Source organism: Pleurodeles waltl, chromosome 1_1 (assembly GCF_031143425.1).
Source record: "Pleurodeles waltl isolate 20211129_DDA chromosome 1_1, aPleWal1.hap1.20221129, whole genome shotgun sequence".
NCBI lineage: Eukaryota > Metazoa > Chordata > Amphibia > Caudata > Salamandridae > Pleurodeles > Pleurodeles waltl.
This window is the reverse complement of record NC_090436.1, coordinates 370,785,377-370,811,826: the sequence shown is the minus strand read 5'-3', so window position 1 is coordinate 370,811,826 and position 26,450 is coordinate 370,785,377. Positions and strand designations below refer to the sequence as shown.

Here is a 26,450-nt window from a genome sequence, read left to right as displayed (position 1 = left end):
CCAATTAAATGTTACCCCTGTAATGTATTCATACACGTTGAGAAACTGCCTGTACAATACCACACTGTATCACACAACCAAGGATGTCAGATGCCCAGTGCTCTGCAAGCTGCAACACTGTCCTTGCAGAGGGACCCACAACCAATTATTTGTCGTATTTGCATCGTATAACCACAAAGTTAACTTCTTGCAGGTGGCCATTTCAAACCCTTGACCAAGTCTAACCAATAAGATAGAATGCAGAAACACAATTACGCGTGTCGGGAATGCCAGTGGGAAGGAAACAAGTGCGCTCCAGTGCAATGCACTAGAGAGGTGAGATTAGTCTAACCACAGATTCACGGATGGTTGCTTTACATTGTAGCAAAACTCAAAGGAAACTGATAGAACTTTGTAGGGAACAGTTAGTTAGATTGTTTTAAGCATTGCCGAAAGCCAATTCAATCATCCATACACCACACAGAATCCAGCACACAGAAATAGAGTCTAATCATAAACAGATTTTAGTTTTTCATGCATCAGTCATCTGGGCGCATAGAAACTCCCGCTTCGAGGCTGCCCTAAAGCAGCCTGGCATTTCCAAATACATCAGGTCCAATTCGGAAAGTCAGAATCTTCTGATGGAGATTTAGTCTCACATTCCGAGCAGATTTCAACTTTTCAGAGATTTATTAATGATTCTTGGTGGGGGTCTATAAAACTCCAGCAGTACTATTTGTATGACATTCACTCACTTAGAATTTCCACCTCATGTAGGATGTGCACATGTGATGCTTTAAGTATTTAGCACATTTAACTATTTCTTTCGCTAGAGGAAAATATTTTTCCCATTGAAAAAGTCCTCCACTTGCACTGTCATTAAATATGGAGATGTACCCTCTCCATTCCCAGTTTGTAAATACACACTGAGCTGCATTTCATGCACAGGAAACAACCTGTGAGAGATATGCATACATATGGATTTACATATCTGCTTTTGGCTGACTGCCTGTAAGGAATTCCATCGACGTGGGGTGTTCCTACGGATCGTTCTGTTTCTTTACCATTTCTGTGACCTTTTGCTTGCTAAACATGATCTGGTACATGGATGCTAATGAAATGAGCTTTTCTCTGCCCCTACTGCACTACTCTCTAAAACTGGGATGGTCCAGATATATCTTACGTTAGAAGGATGGCCCTGTGGAACATCAAAACAATAGTGGCCATCAAACCTTCAACTAACTACCGGTAAGAGACTACCAAATAACAATGTTAATGCCCACTTACAAAGTTGAGTCGAGAGGGCACCTTTTCCCTCTACCTATAACCATCTATGGCTGTGGCATGTGTTGGGAAGGAGGGCGGGGCGAGAGAAACATAAAAAAAAAAAAAATACTTACTTTGTGCTGCCCGTCTCCCACTGCTGTCTCCTGCCACCTCGCTCCTCTTGTGGTGCCCCAGCATTCACTGGGACACCACCACAGGCTCCCCAGCAATCCTGGTACTACTTACATAGGGTCCGTACTGTTTCTCCAGCCCGACTGTGTATACAGCTGGCTTGGAGAATCCTAAGTGCGCATGTGTGTTTGGCCAGCCACAGACGGCTGGCCGAACACACATGCGCACTTAGTGCACTCGCTTCTCCTCCCCCCTCCCAACTCCCAACTCCTGTGGCCCAGCCCTGCCCCTCCCTGTACACTCTGCTGGCTGAGCCAGCAGATTAAAATTTACGAAAAATAAAACAATCACAAGCTATCATTTTATTTTTCATCTGCTGGCTCAGCCAGGGGGGCGACGCCCCTGGCTCTGGCAATATTTCCTGTTGCTGTACTCAAAATCCGACTGCTAGCTGCATTACAATCAGTATGTCTAATATTATTTTTAATTCGATACTCAACTACTATTTTGAGACTGGTAACATAAACCGGCGCCTTAATCATTCTATTTCCTTTTTAGACAATGCTGATTCTGAAGACCTAAGTTTCTTAATTTGTTTTATTTAAAATTCATAGGAGATGTTGCATTTGCGATTGTGCTGGCTAGTGCAAAATTAGTGTAATAAGTGTTGATCCTCACATGGGGAGAAATCCAAGCAGATAATACAAATAGTTAAAATTGAAAAGTGTTGCTGGATTTTCGAAATGCATCATGAGCGTCAATACCACCGGATTACTGAAGACCTCAGGAATGCACCGATTCCATATTCCACATGGAATCTTCACTCATGATGATTGTTGATAATTGAGCAGTGTCAGCTGAGTAAACAATCCTGTTCTACTTGAGGAAATACATCTGTGCTTGGTGAGAGGAGAGAGAGAGTGGGTTTATGGGTGCCTGTGTAGTAGAATTTACTACACTGTGCAGATAGTTCAGGAAAGTTCACAAAAACATGCCATCCTTTGTACTGCCAATTTTCCTTTAGGTATACACAGAATGATGTCTTTGTTCATGCATTTGGTAGCACTATAAATAGCATGGTCAATTCATGAACATTTCTGAAAAGTGGGAAATCTATTAATTGTAGACATGTCATGTGTAACCTTTACTTAATTATTAAAAATGCAAAGGAACAGACAATTAAATCTATGCAAGTCAACCTTCCGGAAGTAGTACTCCTCCAATAACAGAGAAAATCCTCCATATTAAGTTAAGCCCAAAATTGGCTTTACTTTTATATTTTAATATGCCAGAAAAATATTGTTTCTATTAGAGAAACTCTTCCTCAAAAAGTCCTAATTTGTGGCAACATTTATTTTCCATCCACATCTCAGAATCAAACTTGATAAAGCCTTTTATGGGGCTTATAAGGATGATTGTTTCATTGGTAATTGGTCATGCAAAATATTTCCGAATGTTTATAGTCTCTAAATTTCAATTGTGGAAAATGTGTTACACGGTCAGACAATGTACAAGGTTTCATCTCCGCTTTTGTCATTTTATTGTCAGACATAATTGTGCAATTATGGAGGCATATCTGCACATACATGTATCTATGAACAGTTTCAATTTGGTCCTGATTTAATCTCATCGTAAATTGGATCAATGAATATGTGTTCAGGCTTGTGTGGGCCTTGTCTATTCAAGCCTTCTAGACAAATTACGTGGTTGGTTTATTTTCTAAGGCCATAAAAACATTTTAAAAGATGAGGCAGGTGATAACTCCACAACAAACATGCAGCCTTGCATGAGAACAAAAAGCTTTAATGAGCATGTTAATGTACCTATTAATATGTGTATAAAAGAATATTGGCACCTCGGAAACAATCTTAAAAAGATTAGTGGGGAAGGTCAGCATCGAGATGCTCTATGAAAACTCCAAATAAAATAAATAAAACGATCCACTGACTATTGATGCTGCCGCAAACTACAAGATCATGAATGTAGTTGAGCAAGCAAGCACAAGATATTATCAGGTCTCAGTGAATGTACGTAAAGCCTGTATAATTCTTAGTGCATAATCAATGAAAATGAAAGGGTGATCACAGTTTCACCACCTTTAATTGACAAAGCTGATATGGCTCCAAAATCGTTTCAGATATTTTAAATTAGATGTTTATCTTTTCAGTGAATATTTACTTTTAACTACCAGAGATTAATGTTTACTTTCAGTTTTTTTAAAATGTTGACCCCATCAGTATAGTTACGTTTTCAGAATAATCACAAGAATCTATTGGAGAGCTAAGAAACTATATACAGGAGAGACTGGCGTGATTCTCTCTAACCCATGTACTTTTCCTTTTGAACAGTTCCAAAAGGAAGAACAACTTATGTACCATTTTTATCACAACATAAGGAAATACGTGCAGACATATTTTTATACAACTGGAGAAAGGTATATACAACAGTGTTTATAATCTAAGTAATAGTGAAATAGAAGTTTAAAGCACAAAAGCGAGTCATATACAAAAACTGTGGGTGAGATTAAGATTAGAACGGTATTCACTGCACAACTGTGGGATGATATGATGATTTTACAAAAATGGTGTAAGTTGTAGAACCTAAGTGAAAATCCATGCTCCATCATGGAAGCCAATTGTGGTTACTTCCTAGTCAATTTCACACCCAACAATGTTTTTCTTGGTATGCAGAAGAGATGCATCTCCCAGGAAGTTAGCTTAACTGATGAGTGCAGTGATTCATGTTCAAGAACTAAACATTATTTACTTTAATTCATGCTTGAGGAGTAAGTGTTGCCACCGTTTCATTTAATAATAGCAAGTAGGCTGCTGAACAAGACAAAGCGTAACACAAGCTACTGCAGTGCAAGGGGACCGCACCTCTTCATTGGCCACACACCCATCAGGGGCACCCAATAAGACGAAGACTGATGAATATCCGTGAGATATCAGAGACCTGGGGTCCCTCACTGCATACTGTGTGGGGTACGGTGGGAAGGCTTAATAGTGTGTTACACACTGCAGGTACACGAATAGAGATTACTCGTGATCATCCTCAGCTTGTGTAATATAAGGGTCTGTATGGGTATGCAAACATATTTCATATTTGTGGAGTAAAGAAGCGTTATTTGGGGTAATAACCAGTATGTTTCTGGATACATACTTTTGAAAAAACGGTTGGAGCTTTTGCCCAAGTAGAGGCCCGGCGAATGCTGAAAACTACAGTATGACCGTCTTTAATTGTGAACCAGACCTCAGAGAAATAATGATTTGTCACGATATTGAGAACATTGGAAAGAACTGTTCTTGCCTTAAAGAGGGTGGTTTGTAAAACTCAATATTTCACTGAAACGTGCTGATATTCTTCTCAAATATGACATTTACTGTTCTGTTCACCATGCATTTGAAGGAGGACTTGGATAGGATTGTTCAATTGTTAAGATTATTGTGGAGGGGAGGAGACAGGAATTTATTAAATGTTTCTATAATCTGACTGTCCAATGACGACTAAATATTTGGGACTGGATATTTACAGACTGGCATAAAAATGTGGTGAATAAACTACATTTGACTAGAAATGAGGAAATGAGTAGAGGTACTCGTGGTCCAATTATGCATGCTAACCTACATTAGAGGTCAGACCTGTTCTATTCAGAGATGTAATGGAGAAGGGAATCCCAAAGTTTGTGGTTGCAATAATAAAAAATAGGAAATTATTGACATTTATCGATATAGAAATGATTGTACAGGTCTACGGAGACAATATTTTACAGCTGTTATCATGCATTTGTCACAGAGCCTGATGCATAAAGACTGAGTGCAAGACAGCTCTAGCAATCAACTGCAGATTTTTCAATCCACAGAGAACACCCTCATGTATGCACAGATTAGTGACATTTGTCAGTGCCTGGGTAATCTTTTCTCTGAAATCAACTATTATCACATACAACAGCAAATAATTAGAAGGCTCCTGAAATGGTCAACAGTACTTAAAGACATTTTCCTGGGAACCGGATATTGCCACTTTTCTTTTCTAAATGCTGGACAATAAAAATTATTAAGAGGCTTAGTGACAAATGTATCAAAGTACCGCTTTGCATTTCCTAAATAGCAAATTTTAAGAAATCGATATTTGAGAAATGCAAAATGGAATGTACGAAAATAGAGAATCCTTAATAGCGGTTTCTTAAAATTTGCAATTGCTAGAAGGGAATCGCTGTAAGGGAATGAAACTCCATTCATCCCTGTAGGCCCGAAGGCCCATAGGTGCAAATGGTTTTGTATTTCCTAATCTGCAAATTCCTTTTAGGAATTCGCAAATTAGGTAATGCAACTCCAAGGGTGCTGAGGGTCAAAGGCCCCCTTTGATGCACCCCCTCGTAAAATGTGCACATGACAATTTCAAAAATGCATTTTTAATGCATTTTTAAAAATTGCACATGGTTACCACCAACTTGGAGTTGGTGGCAATTGTATTTCCTAAATGGCCCAGTTCGCATTTAGGAAATACATGATACATGTGCATAAGTAATCGCAAATAGGTATTTACTATTTGCGATTTCCTGTTTAGGGAATCACAATCTGCGATTCGCAAATTTGAGTCACAATTTTAATGAATCGCTATTTTAGCAATTCCTTAGAATTGCAATGCGGATGCCTTTCATAAATTGTGAAAGGCTATTTTGCATTTCCAAACGGTGGAATTTTGCGATTCGCTCCGTTTTCGAATGCAAAATAGTTTGATACATCTGGCCCTTAATTCCTAAAATGTGCTCTAACCGTTACATTTGATTTTGCTTTAAAGTATCACATTATTGTAATGTGTAGATATTGTTCATTTGAGGGTAGTTAGTCAATGGGCTACAAGAAAGGACCACACCTATGTTTTTGGAAATGGCTATGACTGAATTGATGAACCACTAATAGCTACGAAGACACATATATTTGTAAGCCAGTGAACAACTCTTCGTTGAGGGGTTTCTAATTTTCTAATCATTTACAAAAACACTGCCTTGTATAATAATCCCCACATATTTTGCCTCGTTCCTTGCTGATTTGCTGAACTTGGGTCTCTCTTAAGGTCCTGCATATACTTTGTCACGGACTCGCCTTCTCGAAATGACAGAAATGTGGCCTGCTAAATTGTGATCTCGCAGTAGTGAACACGCAGTAAGTGTAAACCCTAGATTTAATTCTTCTTCCCACTGTTTTATTATGTAAGCATTACTTTGCTGATCAGTGACTTACCCATCTCATAATATTCTAATTTCAACACAAACACATTGAAAATGTCAAACACAGAGGTATTAATGTGGAGAACGAATTAGGATTCTTTCAGGTTGAGAAGCTTTGATGGACCAATGCCTTAAGAAAGGGTTTTAGACACATTAAAAGAGGGGTTCCAAATTTTTCTGTAATAAGAGCTACTTTTGTTGACTGAAAATCATCCAGAGCTACTACCATTGTTGGTATTATAACAGACCATATCAGACAAGATTACATTAGTGACTATCCCACTGCAAGATTGTCAGCAGTGATCACCTTAGTGCATGAGGCAGGCTTGCCAGCATATAGGTAATGGACAACAGCAATGCCCTGGGAACTAAGGTAACTAACACTGAGTATTATGTCTCCCATAGCATGATTTAACTCCAATATAAGTGTTAAATATATTTGAGAAATTCAACAATTATACTCTAAAATAGACCCAAATGTTCAGAAAACACATACTTTTTGTCTCAAATACATGCTTTTCAATTTGAGTATCCATAATTGAATGCAAATGAGCATGTGCCTGTATATTCGTAGGCTGGACTGCACACAAGAGAGCTACTCCAGGTAGCGGGGGAGCTACCAGTAGCCCACAAGCTACAGGCTGGGGAAGACTATACTACAACTTTGTCAGGTAGAGACCTTCTCTCTTTTGCAACTGAATGTACAGTATTCATGTAGTGAACCTCGTTCAAAATATCTCAAACTGGTTTCTGCGGTGGAATGCACGGTTCCAAGAGGGAGACAGTCCATGATCCTTATTTGAATACTCTGGGCAGCAAAAGTATAATGTAGTAGTATAAGAAGTTGATATAGGGTACTATTTTTTCATTTGTTGTAAGACAATTCATCTTATAACGAGGTTTCGTACGTTTAAAGTTATTGGCTAGTAACCCTATACTGCTTATAAGGTTAGTCTGTCACAAATGTCCACTTTTCAGTGCATTTAGGAATCAGGAGGAAAATATAAGTTAGTCAACAGCCTTTAAATTGGTACATTTTGGTTGGGAGCTTAACTGTAATGTATATAAGAAAAAAGGCTTGTTCAAAAAAAGTAAGGATTCATTGAACAGTTTTGTCTTCAGTGCGTTCGTAAAAGATGACAAGTTGTAAAAGGCTGGTAGGAAAGTTTACAAGGAATTGCAATGAAAAGTTCCCTTCTTTGTATTTATGGAGCTGTCCTGACCAGAGCTATATCAGAGGCTGTGTCCTGATGTACAGAGGAGTGACAACTTACAGACATTGATAGAAGCATTGTTGTGAAAGAATATGAATACTATCAACTGAAGATCCAGCACACCTCAACACAGCTTGGGAAATAGGGCTGTAGTTCTTTAATTTTAAGCACAGTCTGACTAGATGCTATTGCATTCTCTTGAGCTTCCAGTTGTCCTTTATTCGGCTTTACAATAACAGGGATCTTGCAAGTCCCATATTGTGAATCAGCTGAAGTGAAGGGACTATTGTTCTCAGCCTCATGAGCTTGATGGTGGTATTCTTTACGACTACAACAATCCTGCATTGCACAACGAAACTCTTAACACCTCTCTCAATCTCACATGAGGGACCTACATACAGCTCTGGGTCTTCTACTCTACAGTAAATACAAAGGTTCAGCTAAACCATAAGGGCCCACTTGATGTAAAATTAGTCATTTACTTATTTGAACATGACTAACTAGGCAATGGCAAGTACCATGGGGACAGACTACACAAATACTTTTAACTCTTTATAGTGTCTTTGAGAGATACAAATACAATATACAAGGGAGGCATGGTCAACAGATGCCATTCTGTAGTGCTCCTGCATGTGATATCCTGCTGCATCCTTATGCTGGCAACCACTGGCATGATAGGACATGCTGCGCAGGAGACTGGGATACTTGTAGTACTTTCAGGGGTGTCTTTGAAAGGAGATTCAGCTTGAGGCAATGACAATAGGCTTGCATCATTACCACATGCACTAATGAATATGGTCACCTTGTGAGATTTGGTGGTCTGGCATTTAAAGCAGATAAGGTGCCGAAAAATGGCCTCGGCTGGACTCAACTAGAGGGCCTGTGAGTGTCGTTAAGAGAAGAATAAACGATGAGAGTGAGGGGGACTCTCATTCTACAAGGCTTTCAATTGTGGAGAGACCCCACCCACTAAGGCCAACTTGAGCTCACAGGCAGACCCCATGTGGGACTGACGACCCTCTGGGCGATTGTGTGAAGGTGACGACAGATAACTTGGCAGGAAGGCGAGAGCACGCATCTGGAGACCTTGGGGCTCTTTGTTCGCCACTCCACTGGAGATTTGGAGTCATCAGAGGGATCCTGAGGGGGCAAGGAACCCTGCTGCTCAGCTTGATGGATAGGGGCCTGTGACAGGCTAGAAACGTGTCTGAAGTCTAGCCCTGGTTGTAGAGCGATGTTGAGGGGGGCCTGAAACTGAACTAGCTCTTTGAGGTGGGGCGCCAAGACTCTAAATGCACATCCTGAAACTTGCAGTCAAATCGTAACTATCTACCCCTAGAGACTAATATGAGCTGAAGGGGATATTACTAGATCATTTTTGACAACTGAGGTGCCTCCCCATTTCTCACAATCCGAGATTATTAGGGGCACTGACCTTAGACATGGAGATGAGATGTTCAAATAGATAGCACAGGCCAATCTCTTTTTTATAAATATTTGGATAAACAAAAAAAAACAAAAAAAATACCATTGAACCAGTCTGTGACTTACCTGACTGCACATGTCATCCATGAGATTGGGGTTTGTGGGTCAGAGTGCATAAAGAAATACATATGTGCAACACTGTCTCTCCTTTGGTAGTTTCAAACTGAATGTCACCAGTAGTAGTAGCAACGGTCAAGAAAAAGGTCCCACCGAAGCAAGACAAGACTACCAAATTGAACCCTCCAACAGCCTGATACAGTGGCATAACCCCAGAGGACAGCAACAATCTGAGGTTGGAGAGGGAGCTCCTCAAGGCACGGATGCGATCCTGAAGGTAATTCAGTCATTTCAACTGGCTCGGCAGACCAAAATGGGAGCAGTCAGGTGCCTCTTGAAGACACAGTAAAGGAGCTCTGACAAACTATTCATAAGTTACAACCTTCATATGAGGAAATGGCACCAGGATTGAAGATGTGGTAGGACAGTCTAGATGGAACAATCTCTACTTTCTCGGGTTTCAGAAGTGTATAGAGGGTAAGCGCCCAGAACAAGTTTTAGAGGCCTGGCTGTGATCTTTTTTCCAGTATACCTGCTCTCTAGCTGTTTCCTAATGGAAAGAACCCACTAGGCATTAATGCAGGCCCCTCACCCTGGGCCTCCAGGTGCTCTGCCCAGGCCCATGGTTTAGTGACTAGGACCATGTCCTCAGAACAGTAAGAGGAATGGGAGAAGTAGCTTATTACACCCAGAAAATTTTCTTGATCCCGGATTACACTAAACTGGTCCAATAATGGGGAAATAGCACAAATCATATGAACTGGTGAAGCAAAGGCTCCATGTCATGGATATAATATACATGTGTGCCTTACCACGCCAAGCTAAGAATTACCTATCAGGACCACACACTGTTTTGATCAACCTGACCATGTCTAGAGTGGGTGGAGGAGCGAGTTCCTCTTTCGACAGGATTCCAGACTCGGAGCACACATGACCAGCGGAGTGGAGGAGTAGAGGATGTCATCAGAGGGTGACAATGCCAAACCCATCACCACTTGAGAAGCATCATCCCCAAGGCCATCATCAGGCTTGATGCCCTTGGGGAGCAGCGGCGCTGGTATGAATAGGACCACATATTTTATTAATTGACATTTCTACAGTGTTTTTTTTTTTTTACCAAAAGGTATATTGGTGGTAAACCTATAAGGTAGAGGAACAGATCATCAGTACTAAACCTCCATACTTACATATGTTAACATTCCACTGTAAACAGCTACGTTTTGAAGAGTTTCCTTAAGATCATTAAAGATGGCTCACTACACAGAGAAGGAAAGGCAGTTTATTTCATAGGGTTGCCTTCTAAGGTGCACCACTAGAATTTAGGAAGAGCACCAAACATGTTTTTCTCAGATCTTAAACCCACTGCAGATTCGTAGGAAAAACGCATGTGTCAAAAGACGTGTATGGACACCATACAGTACCTTGTGCACTAAGCCGACAGACTTAACCATGACTCTTTGCTTAATTGGATGCCGGTGTAGGGTCTTCAAAATCAGCATAATGGGTCTTTTTTTCATAAACCAAATTGTAGTCTTGTTGCTAACTTCTGCACCAACTGCAGTGTTTTAACCCCTTGGGCGCCATGGACGTAATGGTTACGTCCGTGGCTGCGGCACCACAGACGTAACCATTACGTCTTAGTACTGGCCCTCGGGGGAGCGCTAGCGCTCCCCCTAAAGACCATGCCCACACACCCCCATGGCAGGGCTGGAAGGGGAATCGCGCCCTGACCTCATCAGAGGCTGCCCGCAGATCGGAAGTGAAATGCCAAAGTATTTCTTTTGTGATCCTGTGATGGGGGCCTGAAAGGCTTCAAAGGGAAGGAAAGGAATTTCCTTCCCTTTGATGTCTCCTTGGCAAGGGTCGCTCCCCAGGAGGGCAATTATTTTCAAGGCCTTTTCTGCCCCCTCCCCGGGGTAGATCGGCCTATTGTTATTAAGCTGATCTGCCCCAAGGGGGGGGCAGAACCTCTAGACGCCAGGGATACATTTTTTTTATTTTGTTTCTTAAAGGTGGGGAGCGACCCCTAAGGCAAGGGTCGCTCCCCTAGGGGGCAAATTATATTTAGGCCATTTCTGACCCCCTTGGGGGCAGATCAGCCTATTTTTATTAGGCCACTAGACACCAGGGAGTTTCTTTTTTTTTTTGTTAAGGTCAATTTCATGCAAGAGAACGACCCCTTAGGTAAGGGTCGCTCCCCTAGGGGCAAATGTATTTTACCCCATTTCTGTCTAGGCACCAGGGATTGGTGTGTTTTGTTTGGGGGGGCAGCCCCTTGGGCAAGGGTAACTCCCCATCGGGACACATTACAGTTTGCCATCTGCCTATTTTTGGAAGACCAGGGAAGATTTATTTTTTCCAAAAAAAGAGAGAGGGGTATGACCATACCCCCACTCCACATAAATGGGGCCAAAGTTGTTTTTACCCCCGATACACTCCCCGGAGGGGGGGGGGGGGCAGAAAACCTACTAGATGCCGAGAATAAATAAAAAAATAGTGGGGTGGTGGGTACCAACCAGTATGGGCATTTTTACCAGGAGGCTGATGGGAACATTGGGTGGTAGGAAATTTTTCCTGTTGCGGTGATCCCACACAGATATATGGGAACATTTTCCTTTTGTAGGTACATTTGAGGTTTGCTCAGGATTCTGGGTAAGAAAACACTTGGGGAATCCACGCAAGTCACACCTCCCTGGATTCCCTCGGTGTCTAGTTTTCAGAAAGGATTGGGTTTGGTAGGTTTCCCTATATGGCTGCTGAGCCTGGACCAAAAACCCAGGTGCCCCCTCAGCCAAAACAGGTAGTTTTGTATTTGATAATTTTGATGTGTCCACATAGTGTTTTGGGGCATTTCCTTTCACGGGCACTAGGCCTACCCACACAAGCGAGGTACCATTTGTATTGGGACACTTGGGGGAATGCTGGGTGGAAGGAAATTTGTGGGTCCTCTCAGATTCCAGAACTTTCTGTCACCGAAACTTGAAATGTGATGAAAATGTGTCCTTTTGGCCATATTTTGAGGTTTACAAAGGATTCTGGGTAACAGAACCTGGTGAGAGCCGCACAAGTCACCCCATCCTGAATTCCCCCAGGTGTACAGTTTTCAAAAATGCACAGGTTTAGTAGGTTTCCCTAGGTGCCGTCTGAGCTAAAGGCCAAAATCCACAGCTACGCACTTTGCAAAAAACACGTCAGATTTCAGTGTAAAAATGTGATAGGTCCATGTTGCGTTTCCTGTCTCAAGCATTATGCCTACCCACGCAAGTGAGGTACAATTTTTATTGGGAGACTTGGCGGAACACAGAACAGCAAAACAATTGTTATTGCCCTTTGTCTTTCTCTAAATTTTTTCCTTCCAAATGTAAGCCCATGAGTAAAAAAGACGTCTATTTGAAAAATGCCCTACAGTTCACATGCTAGTATGGGCACCCCGGAATTCAGAGATGTGCAAATAACCACTGCTTCTCAACACCTTCTCTTGTGCCCATTTTGGAAATACAAAGGTTTTCGTGATACCTATTTTTCACTCTTTATAGTTCAGCAAATGAATTGCTGTGTACCCGGTATAGAATGAAAACCCATTGCAAGGTGCAGCTCATTTATTGGCTCTGGATACCTACGGTTCTTGATGAACCTACAAGCCCTATATATTCCCGCAACCAGAAGAGTCCAGTGGACATAACAGTATATTGCTTTCAAAAATCTAACATCGCAGGAAAAAGTTAAGGAGTAAAACGTGGAGAAAATGGCTGTTTTTTTTACCCAAATTTCGATATTTCTTTAATTTCAGCTGTTATTTTCCGTAGGAAACCCTTGTAGGATCTACACAAATTACTCCCTGCTAAATTCAGAATTTTGTCTACTTTTTAGAAATGTTTAGCTTTCTGGGATCCAGCAGTGGTTTCACACCCATTTCTGTCACTAACTGGAAGGAGGCTAAAAGCACAAAAAATAGTAAAGGGGTATGTCCCAGTAAAATGTCGACATAGTGTTGAAAAATGTGGTTTTCTGATTCAAGTCTGCCTGTTCCTGAAATCTAGGAAGATGGTGATTTTAGCACCGCAAACCCTTTGTCGATGCCATTTTCAGGGGAAAAAAAATCACAAGCCTTCTTCTGCACCCCTTTTTTCCCATTTTTTTAAATTAAAAAAACAAATTTTCCGCTGTATTTGGCTAATTTCTTGGTCTCCTTAAGGGGAAACCACAAAGTCTGGGTACCTCTAGAATACCTAGGATGTTAGAAAAAAAGGACGCAAATTTGGCGTGGGTAGGCTATGTGGACAAAAAGTTATGAGGTCCTAAGCGCAAACTGCCCTAAATAGCCAAAAAAAGCCTGGCACCTGAGGGGGAAAAGGCCTGGCAGCGAAGGCATTTCCCTTATCAGACCCTTAATCTGAACATATGTTTCAGCAATACCTTCTTGTGCAATCTCGGCGAGGTGATGCCTTCCTCTGATCAGGTAGGCTTACCATCTTTCATTAGTGCAAATACCACGTCATCATCTAAGAGTTGGAAAGTGGACCCAATTATGTTTAGTCCCTCATACTGAACAGTGTTCTCATACTGACCAGTCTGCAAGTTTAGTCTCTCACCATCTAAGAGCTGGAAATGGACCCAGTTAAGTCTCTCAAACTGAAGAGTCCACAAGTATAGTCCTTATACTGAATAGTCCACAGAGAATATCTGAGGTTTCTGAATTAGATTTTTCGCAAGTCTAACTGTGTTACGATTTTAACTAACTTTGACTCAAGCATTTAGACACTAAGCTTGCAACATGCAATGCACCCGGAGGTTCTCTCAATTTCTTAATTATTGCAAAGAATGCTTTTGGTATATTAGGCACTGACCAGATTGGTTGAGAGAAGTAAACAGATTTTGCCTAATTTACAGCTTTATACCTCATTACCTCCTTCTCCCTCTGGTGTCTGGCAGAGCATTAAAGCCAATCTTATCACTCAAGCAAATACAGAGAAGTATATGCGAGCAACTGAGGAGCTACACAAGTTATCTGGAGCTATACCAGCCTTAAACATTTACATGTATCCACTGGCATCAAGACTGCTTCCCTATGGCTCTGTTCTCAAAGAAGAAAGCAATGAAAACAACAGAACTAAATCAATCAGGAAAAAATATATATTTTGCTTGTAATGATTTAATATCCTTGATATCAATGATTGTAAAACTGGATGGGATCATACAAATACAAACCTACATGGCTTCAACAAGAGTCAGGAAGTAAATATCTATTGTGATCAGTTCCTCTTGTAAAGCGTAATGAGACGTGACAAAGAAATTTGTCTCTAAACCATTAAACACCAAGGAAATTTCAAGATACAAAGAAAGAACCACCTTCCTGGTAAAGAATATTTCGAATGCTGTACAAGTCAAGGTCACTACATATTCAAATCAAGCCATGAAAGGGCAAAAAAAAAAAAAGAATGGCAGCTGAATTTAACCAGGAATTCTAAGCCACCAAAATGGGAAATAACATAAGCTTCAGCTGCAATATTTTTTTACAGAAAAACATGCTTTGTAAGCATCTTGGAAGGTAAAAGATGGGCAGCCAGAAACTAGAGAAATGCGTAGGAAAACTGAAAAGAATTACTTCGCACATTTTCACTTCATCTTTTTTAATACTTATATTTTTGTAAACTATAACTTGAATGAAAGGGAGACAATTAGGAAACTATCACATAAGTGTGTGAGGGTGAGAAGGAATTAATTTGATGTGGTTGTGTAGAAAAGCTCAACAAACTACATACTCTATAGATGGAAGAGCAACATCAGTGATATTTTTTATTGGCACCACATAATTTAAAAGTGGGGAATGTGACCCAAATGCGCCTTTTATGCTTACAGCTTGGCCTTTTCCCACATCCTTCTCGCCACTTACTCTAATCGCTCTATCTACACAACATATCTTCCTTTCATTAGGAAGATTTATTTTGCTTATTTGTATTGTAGTTTTATATTTTCCATAAGGTTTTTATATATTGTATGCTAAGACCCAAGTTAGACCAAATGCTTCATAAAACTTTGAACAGACTCAGAGGCATAGAAATAAGATTAGACTGTGGCATTTCATTGTCAATGCTAATTGGCCACAGGATGGTACTTTTGTCCACCACTCGGTGGCCAACTTTGAGGTTTTGATTGTGTATCATTAAACTAAAATCATTTTGCATCTTCTCTTGTATAATGTGCAGGAGTGTGGTATTTTTTCTTGTTGAGTCTTTGAGCCATTAAGTCTATAGTAAATGTTGGTGTCAATGACATATGTATTAGCATTGCAGGCAGACAATCATAAGTTGATGGTTTGAGGTAAGGGGCGAAATCACTGGTGGAATGAATAACCATTTGGCTACTCCAAAATGTACTGTAAGGTAGCATGGTGATGCAGGTTTTCCCTACTTAAATCTCTGTGATCCCTCCTGAAAATTAAGGTGACCAAACCTGAAACCTACTTTCAGGTTTGCTCAGTGGCATGATCAATAAAGTCAAACACTGTGAACAAACCAAGTAGTATTATTATTGCTTCATGCCTAAAATAGATCATCTTGCATAGTTGTAATCAGTCCCAATACTGGGTCTTAAATCTGACTCAAAGCTGTCCCATACAATGTGCCATTTACACTATTAAGGGTAGTCTATCCCCAGGACCTTAGCTCTGATTGCAAACTGTGAAACTGCTTTAAATTTCCAAGGTTTCAATAGATCTAAGCTTAACTTCTCCAGCAGAGCCATACCCACATGGGTGTGAATGGGTACCAAAACAGCCAGGCAAAGCCTTAAATGTCAGGCCTACCTTGGAATATAAAAGCAAGCAAAGACGCATACCTGGTCCTCTCTAGAGGACTTTTCTAATGGATTTCTATAGAGGAGTATCCCCAAGATAATTTGGAAGAAATAGGGTCAGATGGTAAATTTCAAGAGAAACAGGACATCACAAGTATGAGAGGAAAATGAATTCCAAATTGCCAGGCAGTGGCTCATACCTTCCTGACAGAAACTTACTGTGTCATCAACATTGAAATTAAATAATGTACAACCAAGTGCATGGTGTGGGAGACACCTCAAATCCACTATCTGCTCTAATCATACATAAAACATTTTTTTATACAACAGAAATCAACACAATCATAATCCATGGCAATATCCATCTGTTGTGAGGAGCGGGTACTATCATTTAATACATAATCAACTTCACACAATAGTCGCAGATCCTTCCATCAACAGTTGCTTCAGATCCTTGTGTTGTTCCACAGTCCTTATTAAAATGGCAATATTTGATCAAAATATACCTGGATTAATCCGAATCAAGTCATTTCAAAGTGCTCTCCTCCACACCCCAATATAAAAACGAACAGATCAGGATCTTAATACATCAGTTCATAGTGATCATCCCTCTTATTTTACATAAAATGTAAAACAGCCAGTCAAAACGTGTCTTGCGGGGGCAACCTCCTCCTTATTCGGGGCTGAAAGGAAAATCTGATTTGATCTAATCCAACATCATTGCTGGACAGGTTATTTTCTTTTATGTTAAGGAAGTCTTATTAGTCTTATTTCTAGATTCGGAGAGTGTTAACCGCTGAACATTTTAAACAAATAATGGTTAAAAATCAATACAGTTTACAGGCAGGTCTGAAGGGATGGCAGTAAAACATTAGAGTACTTCCTATAATATCCAATAGTATTAAATAGCAGAGACTGGTATGTCCCTATAAGAAAGTTGAGTGCTCATTTGAATAAAAAAAAGATGCTGTAATTGTAAACGTTTACATTGTGAACCAATATGACAGCTTTTGAAGTCTGTGGCAGGCATACCATGATCCCCACATAGTTCCCAAAACAAGCTGGAAGACAATCTGAGGTTACTCTTTCTTTATAGCATTTTGTACTATGTTTTTTTTTTTTAAATCATTAAAATGTGTTGGTGCTCACAAGATTGGCATGGCCCTGCCAGGAATTTGTTTGTCTCTGCCCATCACTTGGTTAGCACTCCAGGTATAAATAGACATGACAAGTAAAGTTTAAATTGGTTAAGCGCCAAATGTAAATCAAAGTGAAAACTGATACAGGAAAACTTACAGAGATTGTGGAGCTGGGCGTATTTGTACCATATCCGGAGGAAGGGAGTGATGCCAAAGACCAACGACGTCCATCAGTCCTGTTATGGAAAATGAGATTGAAGTACAGTACTGAAGCATACATATATAATAAATAATCCATCTAATTTAGAGGATGCAATTGATCTTGATTAACCTTTGTGTCACAGTTACTCTAAACTATGCAGATTGTCTTACAATACAAGTGTACTATCTAATGTTTATCTAAGCTACCTCTAAGTAGGATGTAAACATGAATATGAGGCAAACCAATATGTAAGTTTCTTTGGCAGAAGGCAGGTACCAAGGGTGTATGAAAAAACGATTCTTTTATAAAGGTAACAGATCATTTAGACACATAAATAATCTCCTTGACACGAAATATATCTGATTTCCTAGTACAGACACTTTCACACAGTGTATATTGTCTTATAACTAACTCTTAATAAAAAGTAAGACATGCTTTAATTGTTTTTTTTCGTACTGTTTTCTTAGGCTCATGAATTTTACAACCACCAGAATAATATTAATAACAGCAATCTAAGTACTGGGCTTAATTTACATACCACAGACGTACACAGTAGGGAGCCCAAGGGCTAATGCTGCATACGTTACATGTGAATAAAGTTACTTCTGCAGATGATTCTGTAAGTGGCATACAAAGGTAAACGGGAAGTCTTAAAGGTCAAAGTAAATATTTATGAAAGTAAAATAGCATTACATTATGTATTTCCGCCTAGAATGGTATTTTGTATCACACAGTTAATTCACTCGCCCATGAAATGCTGCGAGCGAAATACTTAATGACGGAGCAATGAATAAGGAATGCATTGTACATGACTGAAAAAAACGTTCTGGCTGAGTGTAGCTTTGTGGAGCGGAGATAATGAAGGCGATAAAAGGATAAAAATAATTCAGAAAAAATAAATGTTTTAGGAGTGTACATCTGCAGAAAACATACCACAAATATCGTACAGGTAAGAGTTTCTGGGGCAGGGGTGGTGAAAGGCAATTTAAGGTTGTGCACATCAAGAAATGCATGAACGTCAATTCACCAAAATTCCAGGGGTAGCGGAAGTGACATCACATGCCATTCGACTCTGACACACATGCTCACACACATTCACACACTCACACACTCGCTCTCACATAAACAGTCTCTCACCCACAGGCACGCATACATTTCAAAGCATTTTTACTTACCTCAGCTGGCATACAGGGAGATATTGCAGCTAACTGTACCCCACTTTTATTACACTAACAGTAAATAATAATATTCACTATTTATGTAATAAAAAATGGGAGAAAACCAGGAAAGTCGAGTCCCAACCTACCCTTCATAAGGACAGGTTGACGCTGTGTTCCAGGAAATTAATTTGCCACCTCTGAGGCCAGGGGTCGTAAAGGCAGTGCCAGGGGTCCCAAGGGGCAAGCCAGGGGTTGTAGCTGTGACCCCTGGCGACCCCTAAATGTTGTCCATGAGGAAAAGGATTGACAATATGCCAGAGTGATGGAAACCATAGTAGCTTGAGCCTGAAAAAATGTTACAAGTCCAACAACTTGCGATCACTGTCCCAATAGATATTTACTAGATTTTTCAGTCATCTTCGTTGTAACATTTGCTGATGGTACAACAATGGACAAACTTATAAACACGAATAAAGTAAAGGACTATATAAACAACCGTGAGAGTCTAGCAGGTTGATTTTCTGAATCGTGTATGAATATCACTCATCTCCCTGTTAATTATCTTATGTATCTCTCAACCACTTTCCGGCTCTCACTCCCCCATATCCCACATCTCTCCCAATATCCCGCTCAATAAAATACTTATATGCCCCATCTAGTCTCCTTCCATCCTGCAAAGTAAAACCCATTTGTCTACTCAGAAGACATCAACACATCTACCCTCGGTTTCAAAATCGCAGTAGCAACTAGGTGACCCCTCTACCTCACACTCTACAGTCAATATCCCCACCAGTTTTTCTTCAAGCTTCTGAAAAGACTCGTATTGCATGCAGGCTAACATTATTTCTCCATAAACCAAATCTGCGCTTTGATGCAAGCATGCTTTATCTAATTCACTCCAACGAGGTGGCACTCTCTCATGTCCCATTCTTCATAAACTCAGCCCACTCCTCCACTTTCCACTCTCTCCGACCCTTTTGTACATCTAACTACAATATCCTACATGTAGTGATGTATGGTCTGGGCTAGGCATATCACAAGGCATAATCTGCTTCCCATCTTTTGTTCCTGACTCAATGGCAAGTGACCAGTCCCCACCTGCTTAGGATTAATGGCATTAGACCAACTACTGCATAAACAGAAATAGGCTACATTTTTAGCACAGCCTCCACAACATTCTATCTCGTGTCTCACTCCGAATAACAATCTCTCCCCGAACAACAATCTCTCCCCCACAGAAGAAAGTTAGGGATTGTCTTTAATATCAAAACTCCAACCCTCTAAACACTAGAATCAATACTCTAATTATTTGCAAAGCTGTACCACTGCAACAACCTCTTCCCTGGCCTCACAAACAACTCCTACATACAATACTCCTAAGGTTTCCCAGCTCACCCTGTTTAATTCCCTTAGATATTCCTATTCTCTCGCATCAAACCAGGTGAAAAAGAATACATAAAGGAGTTTTGGGCCAATTCCTCAATCTAGTCTGAATAGCCATATCTGGCCAAGGCCTCCTTTCACCTACCAGTCGAAACTAACTTACCAAGCACTATCAGTAAACAATCCAATAATCGCCTGATTAGATGCAAAGCTCCAGAGGACACCTCCACAAGCAGATTTGCTCCAGAAACTGCACGTGCTGCCTTAACTGATGCAGCAGAAGGCATGGATCTCTGTAACCTGCTCCCTCTTGTACAAAGTGGAACAAAACCAATTTTGCCGAGGTGCCCACATTTCTCTAAACAACACAAAGTGGTTTGATCTCCAGTAACCACAGCACGCCCGCTGATATCTCACATGGTTGTGGGAGACACTTCATTTTGTAGATAATGGCTTTCTACTCTTGATCAAGTTGAGCTCAATAAGTTCTTCTAAGTGCAACAATATCATTGTCTTAGTGGGTCAGACCTGGCACTAAGACATATAAAAACTTTACAAGCGGTACAGTGCAAGGTAACTTAGAAGTGTAATCCAGTTTCTAATGTATTAGTTATATCACAGAGAAATAGGATACATTGATTTTGAGGCACTGGAGTCTGCAGCTTACTGGTAGTGCTCTGTCCCTCACTAGTGGTGCATACTACGTCCAATATGGAAAACAACTATGGGGCATTTAGAATGGTCCAATCCCATGCAAGTGAGGTCCTCCATGTCAAGCTGGTGTTCTTGCTGATCTGTGGGTTTCGGAAGGAACCCATCAGTTTTAGTGGCATATGAAATTACCTAATTCTATATGTCATGGCAATCTGGGCTCAGTGAAGATTGACATGAATACCCATCAAACTGAAGAAGACTTCGAAATGTGTAAATCAAGCTGATCCTCTGGCGACTAAAATACAATCAAACAGCGGGCTCTCACCTTTGAACCAAGGTTGCATAACCCTCTAAAATTAGGTTTGAGCAGGACACAACCTCTGTCTGAGGACATGTGTTCTGAATAGACTCGTCATGCTCTAACCTTAATGCCCAGAGTATCCAAAGGTTCAAGAGGAACTTGAATTGCGGGCATCTAAATTTGCTTCAGCTGGACTCCAACAGATTCAGATTTGAGTAATCTACTGCCACTAGATTGGGACTGATCTGACCCAATGACTTGCCTCCGTGTCTCACATTCTTCACCACAAAAGATTCAGTACTTCATTAACCAGCTTTAAAATGGCTTCTAGCGTACAATTACCAATTTGAATGCAAGTTTGAAAATGATTTGGAGTGAATTTGCATGCGTGATTTTGTTCCAGAAACAAATCATAGTAAAAATATATATACATACAGAGGACTTTATCCACTGGGCCCTTCAAAGGTCATTAAGATTATGCTTCCTCCCACCACAGCACCCAGTAGGACACTGGGGCAACCCACTTCATCCACTGGTTACCTTCACTTTGAATGACTGCTTTTTGCTTGAGGACATGTACATATCAACCTAAAAAAAGCCTCCAATAGTAGACATTTGAAGGAACCTGTATTTACCAATGGCTGTCAGTACCTATGTAAATTAAAGGTTATCACTTACTTCGATAAAAATAAGAAATGTATTATAGTCTGCATTATTAACTAATTAACATAAACTAGCTTTTGGTATATTTATTTATCCAATGTAAACAAGCACAAATCATTAAAATAACAAAAGTGTTTACGCATATTTATATGCTGAAGCCACACCGCCACAGCTTTCTGACAGCCATTTAAACATTTGCATCTGACTCAAGAGGCTCACCTACTAACAACTTGAGCTATGGAGACCAGCTGGATTTGACTCAAGGAAATAAACTAGTAACCACTTATAGTACTACAGTTTTTGAAATAATTTTGAGGAGTTTGTGTTAGAGATTGGGTCTCTGGTTGGAAGTCAGTTTGCACTCTGTCCAAGCAGGGACCCTCACTCTAGTCAGGGTAAGGGAGATATACAGCTTAGATAACCCCTTCTCACCCCTTTGGTAGCTTGGCAAAAGCAGTCTGGCTTATCTCAGAGGCAATGTGTAATGCATTTGTACCAACACACACAGTAACACAGGGAAACCACCACAAAAACACTCCACACCAGTTTGTAGCCAATATTTATCTGAGTAAAACAAGACCAAAACAACAAACATCCAACATACACAAGCAAAGTTATGAACTTTCAAAGATTAAACTTCAGTATAGCGCATAGAAACACAAATGCTTCAATTTGGTGTTCTCATAGCATTGGGACAGAGTCATTCCCAACAATCTGACACCAATGGCGCCAGTCATGGAGTCACACGGACCCCCAGGTATAGTACCTGTGGTAACTAAGAAACAAGCCGGAGCACAGGGCGTCACAGGATCCAGTGCGGTGTCAGTTCCTTACTGCAGAGCAGGGGAGGTGATGCGGTGTCAGTGTGAAACATCCGTTCCTTACGCTCCGGTGGAGTGAATGTCTGGCAGGTCAAGACGTGGCGGGGAAACCTCACAGTCACGCCACGGGGCTGCAGGCGCTGCAGCGGAGTCTGGTGTCACAGACATTGGTGACACGGCACTCGGGACTCACAAAGTCACGGGACGTCAGCAGGGCTGTGGCGGCTGCAGGCCTGCAATGTCAGTCATGGTTGTCGCACTCCAGCAGGGACAATGGCTTCGGTTGGAGGCAGCAGCACAGAGTCAAGCAACAGTGCGGTTCTGGAGTCGTCCAGAGTAGGTGTGCCTGGATCTTCTTGTTTCTCATCAGAACCCACTTCAAAGGGCCTAAGAACTGGACTGGCATCACTTGGCAAGTCAGGGTCCTTAGCAGGAGTACCCAGATACTGGCAGGTGAAGTATTTGATGTCCCTGAGACTTCTTAACAGGAGGCAAGCTCAGTCCAAGCCCTTGGAGAAACTTCACAAGCAGCATTTCAGAAGGAAAAGTCTAGTCCTTTCGCTCTCAAGGCAGAAGCAGCAGCAGGCCAGTACAGCAGAGCAACAGGCAGCTCCTGATGCTTGAGGAGGACCTGCCACTCTTGGCAGAGGCCCCTTTTGATCCAGCAGTAATCTGAAAATCTGGTGTTTTCGGTCCACTACGTATACTCATTTCTGTTTTTTAAGTAGGCAAACTTCAAAGGAAAGTCTCTGTTGTTCACAAAATCCTGCCTTGCCCAGCCCTGGCCCCAGACACACACCAGGGGGTTGGAAACTGCATTGTGTGAGGACAGGCACAGCCCTTTCAGGTGTAAGTGTCAGCTCCTCCCTCCACAGTCTAGCCCAGGAGACTCATCAGGATATGCAAGACAGGCATCAGCTCCCTTTGTCACTGTCTACAGAGAATTCACAAACAGCCCAACTGTCAGTCTGACCCAGACATGGATTCCCCAGGCAGGCAGAGGCACAGAATGGGTAAGTGACATGTTCAAACCTACATTCTAAAAAACAACTTTACCAAAAGCTGTATTTTTAATTTGTGAGTTCAGAGACCCCAAACTCCACATCTCCATCTGCTCCCAATGTGAAACTGCACTCAAGAATATATTTAAAGGCAGTCCCCATGTTAACCTATGGGAGAGATAGGCCTTGCAATAGTGAGAAACGAATTTAGCAGTATTTCACCATCAGGACATGTAAAACTACTCAGCATTACATGTCCTACCTTTTAAATACACTGCACCCTGCCCATGGGCTACTTAGGGCCTACCTTAGAGGTCACTTACATGTAGTAAAAGGAAAGGTTTGAGCGTGGCAAGGGGGTACACTTGCCAGGTCGAATTGGCAGTGTAAAACTGCACAAACAGACAGTGCAGTGGTAGGTCTGAGACATGTTTACAGGGCTATTCATGTGTGTGGACAATCAGTGTTACAAGCCCACTAGTAGCATTTGATTTACACGCCCTGGGCACCTCTAGTGCACTTTATTAGGAACTTACTAGTAAATCAAAATGCCAATCAGGGATAACCAATCACCAATACAATTTTGACAGAGAACACATGCACTTTAACACTACTTAGCAGTGATAAAGTGCCCAGAGTCCTAAAGCCAACAAAAGTAGGTCCGAAAAATAGAAGACCGGAGGCAAAAAGTTTGGGGATAAGCCTGCAAAAAGGGCCAGGTCCTACAGTTTGCATCTGATTTGATAAGGGCCTCTAATAATGGTTTCAAGTTCTACAGCTTTGTGATTGAATAGTTTGTTTTTTTTACATTTTGAAAGCTTTATTCTGTGTCTTAACTTACAATCATACAGTTCTCCACAGTGGAGTGAATTTTGGCTAGATATTATATCTTTTATATAGCATGTAATACACAATGCAGCATCAACAATACATATTCTGGTAATATACAACATAGCAAATCATTTTCACAGGGGGGGTCCAAGCATACCAGCTCTCTTATCCAATCTACACCCCACAGAATTTCCACGATGCAAGTCCTCAATTTACGAATCACAGCATTTCATACAATTAGGTGGCTATATCGTAATTCCCAGTATGGCTTTGCACCCTTCCCCACTTATCCCCTATAGGTGTTTCCTAAGGAGTTGCCATGTCCTCCTCCAGTCTGTGGAGCAGAACTGCCCTCCTCTGACCCAACCTCCTGTGCTTTCACAAGGTAAACCTGGAATGGCCCCCACACATCGCGAAGGCAGCTATCGCTGGGGAGGAGTTTGCTGTATGTGTATGACTGTGTGTTACAATAAATTATTTCTTGCAGCCATTCCTGTAAAGTTGGTAGCGGAGACCTCATCTAAAGCATTGCTACTTTGTGATTAAGAAGGACATCTAGTAAAGTCCTGAAGGACTATAACTTTGTAAAAAAACTTCAAGCTGTAGCTTCTACTTTGAGAGGGACATCTAGCAATGACTTGAGATACTGCTGCAGCTACACGAAAGGCCATATCTTCGGGCTTTGCAATGCTTGTTTTAATACAGATACCATTTAAACTGTCAGAAGAACACTTGGCTGGTTATGCCATTTATTTTTACTAGAACAGCTTTCGATAATCAAGAACTCGTTAACCATTTATCCAATATTGTTTTGTGTGTACCTTCATTCTTATTAATTCACTGTTCTTAACAGCTTGTTTCAAGCTTCAAATTATTTCTTTTGACTGTACTGATGCAGAAAATTACTATACACCAGTTTCTCCTAGTTTACAGCCTTATTGCTCAAGCCAAGTTACCAAAGGAGGATCAAGGATACCTTCATAGAAAGCCATTTGTCTTGTGCAGCTCTGCTTCTCTGGTTGGTTAGTGAACTAAGGTAACATTTTCATTAGGACTGAGCCCTCTTGTATCAATACCCCTGGAATTTGGTTTTCTATACAACTGCACTTCTGGCCTTTTGTGCACTCAAGGAGGTACCGAGGGAGTGAGACAGCCACGGCACAAGTCTTCCGCAAGAATAAAGCCCTAGTGTCATTATTCAAAGAATGATCTTGTTCAGCTAAATGCTAAAATTCTATATTCAAAAGCAATATTTTCCATGGAAGGAGTTTCATTGTAACTATGAACATAGTCAAAATAAACACTGCATAAAAACAGGGGGCCTATTCACAAACTGCATGCTGTAGTATGTTTAATAGTAGTACAAGAACAATACAAAATGCAATTCACAAACTTACATGAGGAGCTTCCGCCTCTCATCTTTTTCTGTGCGGAGACCTATGCCTTCAGGTCAGACTCCCCTCACATATAAGTATACATTTTAGTACTAAGAGTGTGAAAGACAGGGGAGAATTGTTGGAAAATGGGGAATCCATCCTTTAAAAGGAGAGGGGTTAAGGGAGGAATAAAAAATGGTTTCAGGGAGGGAGCTTCATCTACCAAAAGGGATAAATCATTTCAATTCACAAACTGCACTTCGGACGTTACTACAGCCTCCAAAAAGTTGAAAATCTTCAGCTTAGAGCAGGAGTAAGTCCAGTACCACACATGGCCAACCACTGGTACTGCACCCCTCCCTCCAATAGAAAATAATGGAGGTAGGGAGTTAGGAAATAACGTGACATGAAATTGCATTATTTAAACTAGATAATATAAATACATTTAAATTAATGTGGAAAAATTATCTAGCAAGATATTTTTATTTCGATTTAAAATGTTAAGGTTTTACAATTTAGAAACTAATGTAACATTTTTATTACAATGTAATTAAATTACTTTTATTTAATTCTATAAATCACTATTAATTTAATGCACATCAAAACTTTGTTTTATTTTAGGTGTGAATTTTTAAATAATTCAAAGTTCAAATAACTTAAAATTAATATTTTACATTAAAATAGTTTTTCTATTTTCTTGTAATCTTTAGTAAACTCTTACACTTGTACCTATGATTACCCAGTGGCGATCTCCACCT

At 40.7% G+C, this 26,450-nt stretch overlaps 1 protein-coding gene across 5 annotated transcripts in view; it reads right to left on the bottom strand.

Annotated features, from left to right (window-relative positions):
• Positions 1 to 26,450, bottom strand: part of MAST4 (microtubule associated serine/threonine kinase family member 4) — a 1,720,607-nt gene that overhangs the window by 298,655 nt on the left and 1,395,502 nt on the right. For all 5 annotated transcript variants that reach the window (XM_069222961.1, XM_069222970.1, XM_069222979.1 and 2 more), the window contains one exon: positions 17,458 to 17,536. In XM_069222961.1, coding sequence (XP_069079062.1) covers positions 17,458 to 17,536 — 79 coding nt within the window. The remainder of the gene's footprint in view (positions 1 to 17,457; positions 17,537 to 26,450) is intronic.